Source organism: Oryza glaberrima, chromosome 8 (assembly GCF_000147395.1).
Source record: "Oryza glaberrima chromosome 8, OglaRS2, whole genome shotgun sequence".
NCBI classification, from domain to species: Eukaryota; Viridiplantae; Streptophyta; class Magnoliopsida; order Poales; family Poaceae; genus Oryza; species Oryza glaberrima.
The window spans coordinates 18724214-18743112 of record NC_068333.1 but is presented as its reverse complement, the minus strand read 5'-3'; the positions used below and the strand labels follow the sequence as shown (position 1 = coordinate 18743112).

Here is an 18899-nt window from a genome sequence, read left to right as displayed (position 1 = left end):
TTACAAAACCATTCACTTTAGGTCATTCGGTGGTTTTGACCTCGATTTTATCTGAGGTGGCGGCTGAGTCAGTGTAGGACCAACGTAGGCCCCACATGTCAGGCTGCCACATCACACCCCCCTCTCTCTCTTTCCCCTCTTCTCCCTTCCTCCCCTCTCTCTCAATTTTCTCCTAAATGGGCAGCCGGCTGACGGGTGGGGAGAGGGTCGTCGGGTTGAGGCGGGAGAGGAGGTCCGGTGGTGGGTGATGAGGCGGCGGAGGTGGGGCCGGGCGACGCGACGGGCGCCGCGGTGGGCGCAGAGGCAAAGGCGGACGGGGCACTGCGGCGGTAGGTGCGGAGGCGGGCACCGCGGTGGTTGGCACGGAGGTGGGCGTCGCGGCGGTGGATGCAGAGGCGGGCGCCGCGGCGGTTGGCACGGAGGCGGGCGTCGCGGCGGTGGATGTGGAGGTTGGCGTCGCGGCGTCGCAGTGATGGGTGTGGAGGTGGAGCGGGCACTGTGGAGGCGACATGGCTACGGGGACGATGGCTTCTCCATTTTCTTCATCGAGATCAAGTGCATGTCAACGCCAACGTGGTCCTAGCACTCCTCGGTGGGTTCCTCTTCGCCGCTGCACCGACGGGCTTCGCTTCGACCCCTCGCTCCTCCACCACGCTCGACCGCCGCGTCCCCAACCTTGGTGGCTCACGGCGTGGCCGGTGGCCGGCAAGGGAGAAGAACGGCAGCGGCGCTCGGTGGTGAAGACGGGCTGAGGTCGGGGAGACCAGAGGTCACTGCCGCTGCCATGCTCCCCCTGTCCTCTTCGATCTCCCCTCGTGCTCCCGCCGCCACTGCTTTCCCCTTCTCCCGCGTCATTGGCCGCCGGACATCCTCTCCATCCTTGCCCCGGCGACCGTCTCCCCACCCGTCGGCTGGCTGCCCATTGAAGTGAAAAGTGAGAGAGGAAGGATGACGAAGGGAGAGGAGGGGAGAGAGAGAGAGAGAGGGGGTGTGTGGCATCCTGACATGCGGGTCCCACGCTGACTTAGCCGCCACGTTAGATAAAACCAGAGTCAAAACCACCGAAGGACCTAAAGTGAACGGTTTTATAAGTTAAGGGACGTGATATATCTGGTTTTACGGTTTGGGGATGATTTCGTAACTCGATGACAAGTTGAGGGACCTTCGGTGTACTTTTTCCTTGGTCTGTTCGTGAAGTTTCAAAACAGGCCTGTCTCCTTGTTATTGAGTGCACATCACGGCCCACTAGGCCTCTACGGCCCATACCGATGTGCATTGCCGAGATTGTCCTCAGGGCTGTTGTTTGGCTAACCGGCGACCGACGACGACGCGGCGGCCGCCGGCGCGATGACCCGAGCAAGGAGGGCAAGCTCGCGAATACGTTGAAAACCGCCTGAAACTCGTGGTTGAGCCGGCTTGAAACCGGTAGGATTCGGTTGAAATCGATAAAACTAGGGCCCAAAACACTGATTTCGAGCCGTTTTCGGTGATTCGATTTTGGTGGGGGGGGGGGGGGGGGGGGCGCAAACCACTAATGTTGGACTTATTTTATATGGGCTGAATTTGATAACTTGTTTGGTTTAGTGCCCTATCAAAGTATTGGTAGTGCCAAAACTTAGGCATATTTTGGCACTACCAATATTTTGGTAGGGTAACATTTTAGGTGAATGGATTTGGATTGATACTAATTAAAAGCCAAATTTTATATTATACTCAAGAAAGTTATAGAATTATGCCAAATTAATCATGGGCATTACCATTCACTTGGCTTTAAACCAAACCATTACATTCACTATTCAAACTACCAAACAAATTGGTAGGACTCATTTTGGCATCAATCCAAAATGGACCTGAATTCCTCTCTCTTTCGGCCTCGATCTGTCGCTGTTGCAGACTAATTAAACGACCAACAGATCAAGAATGCCAATGAGAATATAGTGGCAACGAAGATTTATTAACCATTTAATCGCAATAACGCGCACGGCGATTTCTCTGGGAATTAATGTTATTATTGTTGTTGCCGTGCTATTCTTTTATGCTCCTGTCGAGGTGAGTACGTACTACGTATTGATCCATCAGAGGTCCAAGAACACATATGCATGCAATGTACATGTACACACACACACGCCTATCTATCTATCTATCTATCTAACTTTTCCTACCACATAAATGTCAAAATAAAAATGTGGTTCGTGTCCACGAACAGCGCCATGAATTGCATGCACACATCCCACTATTTATTGGCGCCAAAAACTTTACTAGCACTGAATGAAATGCTGCTTGCAGGCACTAGCTACAGTAGTTATAGTGCAACAGGGTCCTAGTAGTAGTACACGGCCCGTTCCATATTAGTACAAGTTAGTATTTTCGTTTATCCTAAGTTAAACTTTGGTAAGTTTAATTAACCACATTTGTGGAAAAATGTATGTATGAGCATCTCCAACAAAAAATAAATGTTCTATGCTGTATATAAAAGTATATTTAGTGATAGATTTAATTAAACTAATTTGGTGTTGTATAGCATGTCGCTACATTTTTCTATAAATTTAATCAAATTTAAGAATGTTTAACTTAATTAGTACAAACTTATAATATGAGATAGGGGGAGCAGCAGTAGTACGTGGCGAGGGATTAAATCTGAACAGAACAGTGTAAGGTCGCGGCTGTTCTAGCTAGTAATTCAGTGTACTCCATGCCCATTCATGGATATATGCGCTAAAGCTGTTCATCAGCATGAAAACATGCATGCATATTCTTTGCATATTAAATGTGTGTTTCGATGTTTATGCACCAAAGCAATATCTGCCCAATTTGGAATTAATGTAGTACAAGTTCCAGTTTCCCGCGGAACTAAAACTTGCCATGTGGTATGAAATAGAATTTCCCTCATCTATGTCAATTTTGAGAATTTGGAGTGCATGCATCAATTGACAGAAAAATTCAGGCAGGCAGCAGAAATATTAGAGACCACAGTAGCCAGACAGTCTGTTAACCAAATCTTCCATGAAAAATAAAATGTGTTCTAAACATAGCCTCATTATACCACACTAGCTAGATTAATTAGTAGTAGATTGCCAGTAGAACTCTACCGGCATATAACTAAAATAAAAATCAACGACAAAATGAAGTCTAATACAATACTATCTCTTTGGAGATATGTAGATACTATATACTCCCTCCGTTATCGTGAAGTAAGTCATTTAGGATAATGTTTAAGTTAAACCTTGGGAATATAAATCATCAATAATTCTTAAATTGTTGGGTTTGAAAATATAAAAATTATAAGAATAGATTTGTCTAAAAAATACTTTAACAAAAGTATAAATATATCACTTTGCAATAAATATTTCCGTAAAAGTACGTTGTAGTGCTTCGGCTGACTATTCAAATTGTTGACCTTCCCTTAAATTTGGGAACTTGGAGTGTGTGCATCAGTTGACTGAGAATTTAATTAACCAAGGGTCCATCTAATACGTTAACACGCAAAGCTTTTGCGAGTTTGAAAGAACAAAATTCAACCATATGGGTAGCAGAAATTAAGATCCAACAAAAAAATAAACATATAGATCAACACAGAGCGAGAGAGATGACTTGATAATAGGGAGTAGTTACGTACAATTAAATCAATATAACCAGTAGCAGTAGACTAAATTATGAGAAACAATAATAATAAGTAAGGATGTAATCATACGCTCATCACTCACTAGCTAGCCCAGTCAGAGAAGAACACAAGAGGCGGCAGTAACAAATTCAGCGTGCAAAAGGAGATCGACGATCGAGGAGACAACAAGTTTCATGGATGGATATGAATATGATGCAGTCGAACACCTGGTGATGATCGAGAGATCTCGCCATGGACGAAGCGTGACATGCTGGTCGCCGCCGCCGCCGCCGCCGCGCGGCGCGAATTGATCTCTTTCTTGCTAGCTGGCCGTGGTGCTGGACGCCGAGGAGGACGACTCCGGCGAGCAGTCCTGCCACTCCCATCCCCCGGCTGCCGCCGCCGCCGCCGCGGTGTCGCAGGCGCAGCATTGCTGCACCACCACCACCCGGCGGTGGAAGCTGCGGTGGCATCCGCACGCGGCGCACCGGAGCGCGCCGCCGGTGCCCTCCTCCCCCTCGGCGAGGAACTCGCGGCACCCGTCCACCGCGTGGCCGCCCATCCTCGCCGCGTGGTTCCGCCTGCACTCGCCGTACCTCACCCTCCCGCAGCAACCTCCCATCGCCGCCACCACCGCCGCCGCAGGCTGCGGCGGCGGCGGCGGCGGCGGCGGCTCGCACCGCCTCAAGATCACCATCCTCTTCATCATCTCCCAAACAACTAACAACCAAAGAAATTTTCGTGGCAAGATCAATCAGTTTAGCTCGAACTATCGATCGATCGAGATGGAGGAGAAGACGATGAGATCATGCACACACACAGTGTGCAGGGAGATCGAGATTTATAGCCGGGATAGACGATAATTATAGCTCATTCGACGTTGGCGCGACTACACCAACGTACCTAATAGCAATGGCAATGGCGAGGTTTGATGGCGTGTGTGCATGGATGGATGGATGCATAAAGCTCTCACATGGCAAGAGCCTTTCATACATTCACGCCCTGTGGATTGGGAGATCGACCGATGGAAGACCTAAGAGGGGCTAGCTAATGTTCTGGCTGGCCGAATTGATGGTCCAGCCAATTCCACCTCACTGTTGCAACACAGCCAAACATGCACCACTACTATACCCACTGTACACTTCGTTCCTCTCCTCTTGCACTATACACATGTTCCTTTCTTTAATTCTTGGGCCATATATGCAATTACCACACATTATATTGGGTTTTATGACACATACAGACACACCTATTACATACTACTACTCCACTAGTTATTATTATTGAATTTACTCTACATTTATGTATATATCATCTCTACTCCTCCTATAGGTAGCTATCTCATATCTGCAACTAGCTAGATTTTGGTATAGTACTCTAGCATGCATGCACCCATTTGGTATTTTCTTTGGGAGCGATACTCCGGTGCTCTCTACTGGTGGTATATTAAGGGTAAATCAGTAATTTACTAATACAATGATTAGGGTAACATTGTTATATATGTTTTTTTGGCTAGATCAATGTGTGGTCATGGTATTGTTCATATTCCATAAAAAAACAAAAAAGAAGGAATAATGGTTTAGTCACTGCTAAATAATGATTATACTTCTCTGCATATGTTTTTTTTGGATAATAATGGCCTCCACGTTTGTAATAACTAGGGTGGTAGTATAAAAATATCTGAACCCTTCAATCAAATGAGATTGACGGTTCAAATTAATTTCTACTACCAGTAGATATTACCGTAGTGAGGCTCTTTCTTTGATTGATTTCTTGGTGTGAGAAAAATGAAATAATGGACCAACCAAAGCTAGGGTTCATGAGGTGAAACTTAGCTAGCTAACAAGAGAAGGTAGGTAGGTCAAAAGGCTAAGCTAAGCCTATGAGTACATGTGGGGGCAGGAGCTGGTGATTGGGAATGAAGGAGAGGAGAGAGTACGGGAGCGCCAGGCTAGCGAGATACTGAAGGTTGGCAGCTGGGTTGCATTGCATTTTGCATGCTTAGCTCTTGGCCCTTGCTCCATTATCTTGGCTAGGTTAGCTTGCTTGACCAGTTCCCGATCGATCTGCGACGACGATGGCCGGCACCGGCACGTAGTAGCTACCAAACCGGGCCCTCACTGTGCACGTGTTCTAGCCTAACTATAGGTCGTGTTCTATACTACTCCTAGGTTGGATGAAATATATTTTAGTAGTATGGGCAGAGAGCATACCCAGATTCGTAATGTTAGGATATATCTCAACAAACCAAAACTAATTATATTTTGGGATAGTGCAAGTATTTTTTTTCAACTTATCCTCTCTTGTTTTTCCGCGCTCATACTCATCAAATTATTAAATGGTGTGTTTTTTTTCTCAAAAAGCTTTGCTTTTTAAAATCTTATTAATTTATTTAGCTAATACTTAATTAATCATGTGTTATTCCCTTATTCTGTTTTGCGTGTTTAGAAGAAAAAGTTCCCAACCTTCCCCAAAGAACATAGCCTTCTCACTGTCTACGTCTGTTTGTTGGCTTATGAGCCACAATCAAAACTTAAATTTTGGACCATAATTTCAGAGTTGATCAGTTTGGGGTTTTTTCATTGCATGTAGTATATTCTTGATCCAGATTTGATTTTAAACCGCTAATAATACAAATATAAAAGCTTTACTTATAAATTATTTTGTTTGCTTTTCAATCATTTATATTATCTTACTCGTAGCTCAATCAATCATAGCCTTAATTAGCTAGCGGTGCAATTGCATTGCCGGCTCCACTGTTGCATAGGTTTCACCCTAATGTTGCAGCATGTGCAGGGTTAGAGGTGAGGAGGGAGTACGCAGCGATGCACCTGGTTGCAAAAATTGGTGTGTATACAGTCGCATCGTACCGCATTGATGGAGCCAGAACGCCCAGATTCCTGGACAAACGTTGTTGTGTGTTTTCTCTTTTATTAGTTTTTGTTCGTGTTATTATTAATTAGTTTCCTGCTGCTTAATTTGCTTCAGTGTATATATAGTATGCTGTCATGGAAGAACAGGGTCGCGAGCATGACAGGATGGAGCCAGCTTGATGAATACTAGTAATCAACTGTGTAGGTCTGTAGCTAGCTAGCTGAGATATGAGCAGTTTGTGCTGTTTCTGTGCAATGCAATGTGGCTGCTTGTCTCGCTTCCATCCATGTGTGTACTGTTTTGTGGTCCGGTCTGCGCTTTGGTTGTGCGGTGGTATATATATGTATCTTCGGTGCAAGCTATGGATATGTGTTAATTTACTGATGTTATATACTCCCTCCGTATTTTAATGTATGATGTTGTTAACTTTTTGACAAACGTTTGACCTATCGTATTATTTAAAAACTTTATGTAATTATTATTTATTTTATTGTGACTTGATTTATCATCAAACGTTCTTTAAACATGATATATATAAGTATTTTTATACTCGTAGAAAAAATTTGAATAAGACGAATGGTCAAACATTGGTTAAAAAGTCAATAGCGTCGTACATTAAAATCCGAAGAGAGTACTTGTTAGTTGGAACTAGTTTAGTTCTCTCAACTCTCAAGCAGAATGCTAAACTAAGGGGGAAAAAAGCACTGCATAGACCGCTTATCACCGATGGGTCAAGATTAAATTGTACGAGACATCTATAATGGTTGACCACCTGTTGTGTATAATGGTTTGCCGAATATGTGATACCATTGTATGTAATGCATGGTTTTGATCCATTACGAATATATCCTCATTCGTAGTGGCTCGGTTACACAGGTTGTTACTCACGTTAAAATTTGGCAAAAGAAAAAAAAAACAAAAATCCAGCCCCAGCCCATTGCCGTAGTGGTGTTGTCGTCATGGCTAGATCCAGCACCCGTCATTGTTGTTGAGGCCTGCACTGTCATCGTGGTCGGATATCGCCCTCTCCATTGTCGCCATGGCTGGATCCATTAATTACCCGCCGTTTTCACCATTGTCGAATCCATTGTCGCTGATAAAGCTCGAGCATCTGAGTTGTCATCATCGAGGCCATGGGAGCACGACAAAGGAATAAGAGCTGCTCACCGCCTCTTCCAAGGTCAGATCCACTATGGACTGTCATCGTCGTTGAGGCCGAATCTAGAGATGGAGACGGTGACAACCATCCCGAGCTCCAAGATGGGCCGTCAAGGAGGCCACTCGTTATGACATTGGTGCTTCGCGGGATGAGCCACCTCTGGATCTTGAGGCAGGGTGGATCCCTAGCGCAACAATAGTAGGGGTGGAGCATGAGGGCATGACGTCTACTCTGGATGGGGAAGTGAAGGCGACGATTGACGCTGGGGTCATAAAGGAAGCAACATTGGCCAGAGCTGGGGATGAGGAGGGAACACGGTGGCTACGATTGTGTTGGCATCATGGAGTCCAGGTCCGACATAGTGAAGAGGAGTAGTCCATCGCACTCCTCGTTATCTTAGAGAGGAGACGGTCCAAACAGCAGCGGTGCAGGTTAGGAGAAGGTAGAGAAGATAGTTAAGGAGGAGGAGATCTGGATGGCCGGCCCGATTTGGTGTTTGGTGCCCGGTCTAGACGTAGAGAGATAAGGATCGTACTAGATGGATACTACTATCTATAATGGTTACAGAAAAAATAACCCATTATAGATTACTTATGTTATATTTAACAGGTTTTAAATAAGTAACCATAGCAAATAATTTGACATATGTAAAAACTGCATATTAAGAGTGGTTGTATATGACCAACACCACATCTATATAACCGCTCCTTTTTTTAGACCATTAATTATAGATACGTAGTCATTATCGATGGTACGTGATGGTCCCTATATATATAGATCTTCAACGATTGATTTAAATAGTTGTACGGGTATAATAATTTGTGATCGGTCTCTTTAGCCGTCATAGATAAACCGTCAGAGTGAAAGATACTTACATGGCACGTAATATGTTACTACCTCTTTTGATTCAGTTATCAGCACATACCTTAATTGTCGAAAAATTAATATTCTCCCGTCCCAAAATATAACAACTTTTAGCCCTCAGAATTTGTCTCGAAATATAACAACTTCTCCAACAACATTCTCTTCCCAACCAATCACAACCCTCCACCATTCACTTTTCCCACCTACCTTCACTGCTCATCTAATCACAACCCTTCACCACTCACTTCTATATACTTTCTTAATAACCGCGTCCAACCCTAAAACTACTTACAACTCTAAAACTTTTTTTATATTATGGGACGAGATGTAGTAACAAGCTTCTCACCTCGATGTGAGGCGAATATGAAGTTCGCTCCATCGTGTGCATTAATTGAAAGGACTACCTGCCTGTCACCTCTGCACAAACCGTGTATGCAGAACTAGAATCCTCCAGTAATGAGACATCTTCAGTTAATTGCCATGATTTGATCGAGCAAGGACAATTGCTGAAATATCCAGAATAGTAGCAGAAGTAGAGAATCCATACAACATGCAATGCTTTCAATTCGATCGTCCAAAAAAAAAAAAGCATTGTAGTGCAGTACTGCACAAAGTAAATACCACACCACTGCTACAAGCATTGCACGCAGAGGCAGGCAGGCAGGCTATAGCTTGCAAGAACGGATCGATCTGATGAGCGATCTACTACACTTATGCCCTGTATAGTTTCCAAAGAATAACTTTTACCCTATCATATCAAATGTTTGGACACATGCATCATAGAGTATTAAATATAGACATAGAAAAAGCTATTTATACATATTACATGTGAATTATGAGATAAATCTCTAAGTCTAATTGCGCCATGATTTATTTGACAAAGTAATCATTTGCTAATAAAGTATTGATTAGGCTTAATAAATTCATATCGCAGTTTACAAGCGGAATCTATAATTTGTTTTGTTATTAGACTATATTTAATATTTTAAATATATGTTCGTATATCCGATGTGACACGGAAAACCTTTTCACCTCTGGACTAGAGAGGGCTTTAGACCCTGTTTAGATCAGACTAAAACTTTTAAGTTCCTATCACATCAGATGTTTGGACACTAATTATAAATATTAAACGTAGACTATTAATAAAACCCATCCATAATCTTGGACTAATTCGCGAGACGAATCTATTTAGCCTAATTAATCCATGATTAGCCTATGTGATGTTACAGTAAATATTCTCTAATTATGGATTAATTAGGCTTAAAAAAATTATCTCGCGAATTAGCTTTCATTTATATAATTAGCTTTGGAAGTAGTCTATATTTAATACTCTAAATTAAAATTAGTATCTAAATACAGAACTAAAGTTAAGTCCCTGATCCAAACACCAAACACCACCTTAGCTACCTAGCTGAAACCTAATTACGACAACGATATGTACATCCATCCGTTCATCCCCTGATCGATCTGGTCCCGTTCCAGCACTGTACCAGGCGTAACGAAACTTGGCTGGTTTCTGCACCCAGCCACGTACACATCGCATTCTGTGATTTGCCTGTCTCTCTGCAGTGCATCACTGTGCCCACGCGTCGCGCGCGCAACGTACTCCTGCTCTCGCTGCTCACCGCTGATATTTTAAAAAAAAATCTAATATTATTTATTCTGACTATATAAGGTTTAACCGTTTTGGATTGGATTCCTAAAACTTAATTTCTATTAGTGTCATTCGGTTTGTAGAATTGAAGTATATATAGGAAAATCAAAGGGAAATTCTCTTTCCTACAAGTTGTATAGAGAAAACATAGAAATTTTTCCATCCACTTATAAAACCTCTTGGAAAAATTCCTATGGATTGATGTGTGCAAACATTGTTATTTCTTTACATTTCCTATTCCTATGCATCAAATTCATCCAAATCAAATAAGCCCTAACAGTATGAAAGAATCTAAGAGTTTATAAGATCGAAAAAAAATCACTCTTTAATAAACTTTATGTCTTGTGCAGAATACAATACGATTTCATCTTTCGTTTCATCAGAAAAAATGGCTATTCATTACATATCATAGTCCGAGATGGATGTATAAAGAGAAAGGGCCACATTATTTCCCTACAACGTATATAATAATACCAAAATTTGAATCTTAAAACTTAATTTTAGAGTTAATTTTAAAGTTTTTTCATCATAGCTTATTTTTAAACGTTGGCATTTAAGTCATTAAGAACATGTAGGTAAAAGTTTAATCATAAATTATTTTTTATCGCTAATACCGTTTAACTATTATCCGTAATTGGCCAACAGATGGCAGTCAAAACTAATTGGAGCATTTAGTTTGACACCAGAGTACTATAATGATATCAATAAGTTTTGATCATTTTTTTAACAAAGTTTTAAAATATCTGAAATAATTTTGTATTACTCCCTCCGTCCCACTCGCTAAGACGTGGTCAAACTTGGTACAGTCTTAAAATCATAATCATATAAAAGTAAATTTAAATGATAATCCAATGATATCATTTCATAAAATAAATTTTAATATATAGTAAAATATTTATTGATCAAATATTTAAAGAGCTAAATTTTAAAATACGTGCGCATCTTAGTGAGCGGGACGGAGAGAGTATCAAAGTTTTTTTCATCCTTCCTCCCTCCTTCCATCCGTTTGCAAATATTTGTCACCGGAGTACCGTTCATCGTACGTTTTGATCACTCATTTTTCTCCCAGAAGTTTTAAAATATAAAAAATGATGACATATTATATATTAAACTTTGTTGTATCCAAAGCATGAAAGTTTCATCTATCATGGTTTAACCATTTAAAAGTTACTGATGGTTAATACTGAAACAGTAGAAAGCCCGTTTCGGAAAAGGAGTAGAAAGTTAAAATTTGATAAGTAAATGTAAAACGGAGGTAGTATAGTGTATCTGAATTTTCTGCATGCATGCAGTTCTGGCTTTGCTAGCTATATATAGCTGATCGATGCTGGTCCAGGCCGGCTTATCAATTGTATCTCATTTCCTCCGGCATTAATTATTGCCGTGCTGCTTACCACCAGTACACTAACACTGTAAGTCTGTAATATACCACTGTATATACTTCTTCTGTCCGTGTATGTACGTAGCCATGATTCACGTGTATATGCTCCCTCCGTTTTTTAATATATGACGTGTTGACCTTTTAATATATGTTTAGTCATTCGTCTTATTAAAAAAATATAATTATTATTTATTTTATTGTGACTTGATTTATTGTTAAATGTTATTTAAGTGTGAATTAAATATTTTTAAACTTACACAAAAAATTTGAATAAGATGAATGGTTAAAATTTTATCAAAAAAAGTCAACGATATTGCATATTAAAAATGGAAGAAAGTAAGTTTTACTCTGTAAAGACTGCGAAATATTGGGATAGATAGGGATGAATTAAGCTGCCTGCAAGCAAGCAAGGGTACGGGAGGGGGATGAGCGACGATTCAACTGAAACAGTCGCCGCTGCAGGGAAACGGCCGCGACATGGTGGGAGCGAGACGCCGTGCGTTTCGCTGAATCCTGCGTGCCCCCGGCCTGATCGACGTGGAAAACACTGGAAAAAGACGCGAACCGCACGAGAGCAGCTTAGCTTTTAGCCTCTCGCGCCGGCCGCCGGCCGGACGTCGAGCGAGGAGGCGAAAGCGACGACGGAATCTCACCGCACGGCCGCCAAATAGGGAGAACATCCGTATCCCCATGTAGGACGTCGGGGCGCGCGCGTGTCGGCAACGGAAGAGGAATACTACCTATCGTGATGTGGTCGCTGACATGTGAGACCTATTATTTTTCCCGAGTCCACATGTCAAGCGATCATGTTCCTTTTGAGTTTTGTTACGATGCGATTTTCTTTTTTAGTTTTGTGTTAGATATTAACAGTTTAATTAAAACAAATGCATAAAACATCATGATAAGTATTTTTTCCTCCAAGGGAAAAAGATCGAGAGAGAAGTTAATTGCATAATTTAAAGCTACCTAAAACTGGAGAGAACATGAAGGTGGAAAATGGATATATACATAGCAAAGGCCTAGTTTCTAAGTTTGTGGTAACTCTAGCAGATTCATGAAGCCAAACACAATCACATGATTCACACCACCTCAGCAGCCAGACCAGACGTCCGATCGACCAGCGGACGAGAAAAGATATCTCAATAGTTCCCTGCAGATCTGCAACTGCTAACTTGCCGTACTATACTTTCAGATGAAATATATATACTTAGGCCGTGTTTAGTTTCAAATTTTTTTTTCAAACTTTCAATTTTTCGTCACATCAAAACTTTCCTACACGTATAAACTTGTAACTTTTCCATCAAATGATTTCAATTTTAACTAAACTTTTAATTTTAGTATGAACTAAACACAGCACTGACAAGGATAGCACTGACAGGATAAGCTGATACTGGTATCAGATAAAAGATCACAAGAAGGAGAGCCTTTTGCCTTTGCTGGATTTGATTCACTCGTCGACACTGGATTTTGACAAAGATAGTCGCATCCTAGCTCTGTCCAATTTCCCCACGATAACGCCACCAGACCACCAAGCCCGTATCCAAAGGCCCACCAATCCACGAAATTGAAGCCCATATAACGGCCCACGCGTAGGAAAGGAATCGGCCCATCGCGGACTCGCGGCCCACAGCGGGATTATCTGGTTGCGTTTTCCACCCTCCCGCGCGCGCTGCCGGTGACGAAAAACGTTGATGGAAATTCCCGATCGACCGACCATCGTTCACATAAAAATGATATCGTTTCAGACCGATGGACGATTGTTTCTGTAGAAATGATATTGTTTTCGACCGTTTTCATGTGTGATGGCTGGCGGATTCGCCGGCCGCCGCGTGATAACGTACACGGCCCTTAGCTCGTGCGTGCGAGAGGACGCGCGCATGGGCGCTCATCAATGGAGACCGGTCGGTGATCGATATCGCCATCATCTCATCGATATATCGCCACAGCCAAGGCGTTCAACGTTTAATCGTTGCGAACGCGCGTGCGCGCACGCGTGCTTCGACCGCATATGTATGCACCACGCGCATGTGGCTTATGCGCCGCATGCATACGGGAGATGATCTCGTGTAGTCCCCATATACGGGAGTAATTTGCATTGTCATTTACTCCCTTCGTCCATAAACACATTGGACGCCGTTGATTTTTTTAAACATTTTTGACCGTTCGTCTTATAAAAAAATTAAGTAATTATTAATTATTTTCCTATCATTTGATTCATTGTTGAATATATTTTTAGGTGTACATATAGTTTTACATATTTCACAAAAGTTTTTGAAAAAAACAAACGGTCAAACATGTTTAAAAAAGTCAATGACGATAAATATTTAGGAACGGGGGAGTACAAGTTTAGTGTTACGCATCATATATATCTTATTTTAGGATGAAAGTAATAGCTATAGCTACTGTACATATTGCCTCTTTTTTCTGTTGGGCTAGCTATATCTCCATCTCGATCACATCATAGTTGAAAGAATGATTTTAGAATTATTGAGAAGATATTGAAAGGTACTATATAAGTTTAGTACCAGCTCTCGGACCTTCGATACTGTAAAATATCAAATTTGTATTAAAAATTTTAATACCTCTTTAAGACAGAACATCTCAAAGATGCTATGGTAATTAAGGGTGGATAGGAAGCTCGTGACTCGTTAGCTCGCTCGGCACGTGACAAGCTCGGCTCGGCTCGTTGATTTTCCTAACGAGCCAAGCTGACATTTTATAGCTCGTTAGAGATCGCGAGCCTTAACGAGCTAGCCCAACAGGCCACAGGTCCACAGACCATAGCCCACCACATGGAAGGCCCACTGGCCCAATAGAGTGCATCACAAAACCCTAACCGCTCGTCCGTCAATCCGTGCACACCTGCATCTAACCGCTGCATCGGCGCCGCTCCCATCGCCATCGCCCATCAGCGCCGCTCCCCGCCGCCGCCACCAACCCGCATCACCGCCGCTGTGGGAACGCGACCGCGCCAAGCCGCCACCGCCGCCAACCCCTATCGCCATCGCCCATCGGCGCCGCTCCCCGCCGCCGCTGCCAACCCTCATCGCCATTGGCTCTGTCGCTGCGAGAACACGACCGCGCCAAGCCGCTGCCACCGCCCGCCACCGTCAATCTCCACCGCCCGCCACTGCCACAGGAATGCGACCGCACCAAGCCGCCTGCCCGTCAATCTCCGCCACCACCGCCCCCCATTCTCCGCGCGGCCACCACCCGCCATCTCTCCCCTCAGCGGCTAGTTCGCCAGTCGCCACTCTCCGCTGCCGCCGCCCGCCACTAGCTCTCTGCCACACTCGTCCCATCCATTGTGACTCTGTGAGCTTCTCCTGTGGTCGCCGGCAAACCTCATCCCCATGGTCGCCGGCAAGCTCCTCTCCGTGGTCGCGGTGCCGGCGAGGTTGAGCTCCTCCCATGGTCGCCGAATGCCAAGTAAATGAACTCTTTTCTCTCTTGTCCCCAAAGCTCGCGAGCTAAACGAGCTGGCTCGAGCTTGCAGACGAGCCGAGCCGAGCCGAGCCAAGTTTCTAGCTTGTTAGGATAACGAGTCGAGCCGAGCTGGCTCGTTATCCTAACGAGCCAGACCGAGCCGAGCCGAGCCGACATCCACCTCTAATGGTAACTAAACAGATACAGATATAGCATCTATCGACTCTAGAGACGAAGTCATGGAGAGTAAAAGGCCAATCAAGCACTATGATACTTTCCGGAAATGTGGTTATATATTCCGGTACATTTTTACTGTATATGATACGCCCAACAAATTAAGTGGGATTCCGTAACGGGATAAATCGTCAATAATTAATTCAGCTGGGGGAGACAAACGTATCGATCTCCCCAAATGTACATAAGCGAAATAACTTCAGTACCGTATAGTGCATGCTTTATGAGTTATTCTCACGTACGTACGTAGTATATATATCCTATCGATGATCGGCATGCATGCTTGCCGCAACATGCTCGCTCGCCAATGTACGTACGCGATCGTGTTTGAGATCTTCTACAAGTACGGTGTTATATATGTGCAGTGTCATATCCTGGTACTTCTCGTACCCCTACTACTACCACTACCGGATCATTCAAAATATATATATATATATATATATATATATATATATATATATATATATATATATATATATATATATATATATATATATATATATATATATATATATATATATCATATCATATCATATCATGATTAGGGAAATTTGGCAAGGTAAAATTGGAATGAAAGTTTAAGATGTTGTTTCTGCATAAAAAATGAAACCATACAACATCTTTTTCTTGACTGCCATTATGCAAGATTTGTTGGAGAGTAGTACAATTCTCTTTTAGTTTAAACCTTCCAAGTACCATATCTAATATATTTGATGGGTCTAATATATTTGATGGGTGGCTTATAGGAGTTAATAAGAAGAAGTGTAATCTTATACTTGTAGGAGCATCTGCCATATGTTAGGCCCTGTGGTTGAGTAGAAATGATTTAGCTTTTAACAAATCACCATATACTCCATATATGCAGGTAATATTCAAGGTAATATATTGGCTCCGGTTTTGGGCAAAGCTGCAAAAGTGTGAAGAGGATGGTGAACTTATGAAGGTTGTATGCCGTAAACTCGAGACGACGGTGATGCAACTCTTTACAAACTATGGATGGATATTCACAAATAGACTTGAATAAATGTGTACTACTTATCTTGGTTTGTTTTTTATTCTGTTGAGTGTGTTTGATTACATTTGAACTACACTATTTGTATGAGTGATACTTTATAATAATTGGCTGTAACTCTGTTGAGTCAAGGCCGGGATATAAATTTCATTATCTAAGAAATCATGATTAGAGAATTTTGGAATTAATTGAGCTGTACATGAGGTATATATATCCCATCCGCACATCTTTATGTAATTCCTTCATGCATTGTGTTTTACTCCTCCATTTTATTACACATGCCCCCCCCCCCCCCCAACACACACTACCACGTGCACTCTTCTATTTAAACTTTTTTTTTTAACTTACAAGGGACGATTAATATAGACGAGGCATTTCCCGCGCACCCGAACCGCCACTCAGGTACATTTTTTTTAAAAAAAAAAACTAATACGTGTAGGTGCCAGTTTATTAACAAAACTGACATTGCTGAGAATGAAGCCAAGCTGACTCGACAAACCAAGCAGGTCTATGCACCTGCTCACCCTCACCTCTGCTACCTTTTGCTCCCTTGCCACCACTGCCCCTCCCCCTCTCCTCCACTGCCGCCGCCACAACCCATCCTGCTTTTTATATCTTTCCCTTTTCATTTGTTGATCTAAAACTTATGTCGTTCATGACTATGAGCTGAAGATTTTCTCAGCCCATCCTTAGCTCTTACTCCGATCCCGTTCTCAAGTTCGAGCCTACTGTCCTTATTGACCTCAAGCCACGCCGATATTCTCGATCTCAAGCACACAGTGCTACTCGCCCTCGATCGGGTTTGAGCTCGAGTAGATCCGGAGGGGCACGCTTCAAGGCAACCTCGTCCCTGTGTGGAAGAGCTTGAGATGGCCTGCAAGTACTCCTTCCCCATCTCATCCTATCATGGATCGAGGAGCTTGAGCTGGCCACCGCAACAATGGGCAACGCGGTGAGGTGGTGGTCCCATTGAAAGGGAGCCCAAGTGGCATAGCTAGCTCATGTGGTGTCGATTGTCGCCAACAAGGCCAATAGTCAACGATGGAGGGTGAGGTGGCAATGCATACATGGCTCTTGGGAGCCAACGAGACGATGAACGAATTAGGGTAGCTATATTTTCAATTTAGTAGGCCAATAAATGGCCCAAATCGTTCACTGGTTTTCGAAGAGAAACCTAACCACACGTGAGCAACCAATTTATTGTGTTCGGGCGAGAGGTGAGAGAGTATGACAGCTAGGCCATCATTTTTTAAAGAAAATTATTGACATGATTGCCACATAGGCATCACGTGTATGTCACGTAGGACAAAACTGCTCCGGATTGGATAATGTGGTAATTCATCCAGTATTAATTCATCTGGTTTTCAGGTTTATGGGAGTAATTCGTACTCACCCTAATAATTAGGACTTTTTCTCCATCAATACCTCTTTCAATGTTGCAATTCAACTTTTCAAAATGATATGCTATTTCGAGGAAAAAAAGAACTTTCCAAAAAAAATTTAAAAAACAAAATTGTTAAAATTTCCCCCTTCTTATAGATTTTATTCAAATAATTAACAATCAAACTAGAGTATATTATCATGACCATTCCCTGTTCTTTCTTATTCTCTCCATATATCTCCATGGTCGAATTAATCAATAACTAATCTCGGCCACACACTTGTTCCTTCAATTCCCGCTTGGGGTAGCTAGCTTAATCCAACCCAATCGCCATCGACATCTCAACATCGCCATCACCATGATCACTGTCGCACCATTATTTCATCAACCCCTGTGTACGGGGCACGATCGAGAAGGTAGTATCATGCATTATCATCTCTGCATGGCTTGCTGGTTAAGCTTTTTTTTACCCATTCGTTCGATCCTCCTCTACTCCTCTCACACGGTCGCATTCGATCCCCTGCACGTCATCGTCGATAGATCGACGGCGTCCACAATAGCGGCGGCGCGCGGCCGGCCAAGTCAAAATCCGCGAGTAAATGTTAATCGCTCTCACGGCCGTAGATTCAGGCCATGTTTAGTTTCCACATAAAAATTTTATACTATGTCACATCGAACATTTGAGCACCTACATAAAGTATTAAATATAGACTAAAAAATTAACTAATTACACAGATTGCGACTAATTTAGGAGATAAATCTTTTAAGCCCAATTACTTCATGATTTGATAATGTGACGCTACAGTAAATATTTGCTAATGATGGATTAATTAGGCTTAATAAATTCGTTTCGCGGTTTACTGACGGATTCTTTAATTAGCTTTTTCATTAGTGTCCGAACACCCCATGCGACACCCTATATAATAGCCGATGTGACACCCCAAAACTTTACACCCATGAATCTAAACACTCCTTTAACGTTAATCGCTCTCACACTACTACAATAGCTATTTTTGCGTGCGGTTTTTTCGCCCATCTGGAGCGGGGTGTCTGGTAAAATCGCGATTTTCTCGCGCGGGTGGCGCACCCGCATGCAAAAATGGGTGCTTATGCCACCCGCATGGGAAAATAAAAATCCAAAAAAAAAATCAAAAAATGGAAATCCTAACCCTAGATCCGGGCACCCTATCGCCACCGTCGCGTCGGCCACCGCCACCGCCGGATCCGGGCAGGGGACTGCCGCCGCCGCCAGACTCCAGGTGTGGGGAGGGCGGTGCCGCTCCCGGCTGCCTCGCGCGAGCGTCGGGAGGAGG

The 18899-nt window shown here is 42.9% G+C and overlaps 1 protein-coding gene across 1 annotated transcript; it reads right to left on the bottom strand.

The window, feature by feature from the left end:
- Positions 1–3820: 3820 nt before the first annotated feature.
- LOC127782840 (mini zinc finger protein 4) lies at positions 3821–4617 on the bottom strand. The gene has a single exon (XM_052310113.1). The coding sequence runs from the start codon at positions 4308–4310 to the stop codon at positions 3924–3926; it is 387 nt and encodes a 128-aa protein (XP_052166073.1). The 5' UTR covers positions 4311–4617; the 3' UTR covers positions 3821–3923.
- Positions 4618–18899: the final 14282 nt, after the last annotated feature.

Excerpts from the sequence above, each read along its gene's own strand:
- LOC127782840 (XM_052310113.1), bottom strand. The coding sequence starts at position 4,310 with ATGATGAAGAGGATGGTGATCTTGAGGCGGTGCGAGCCGCCGCCGCCG.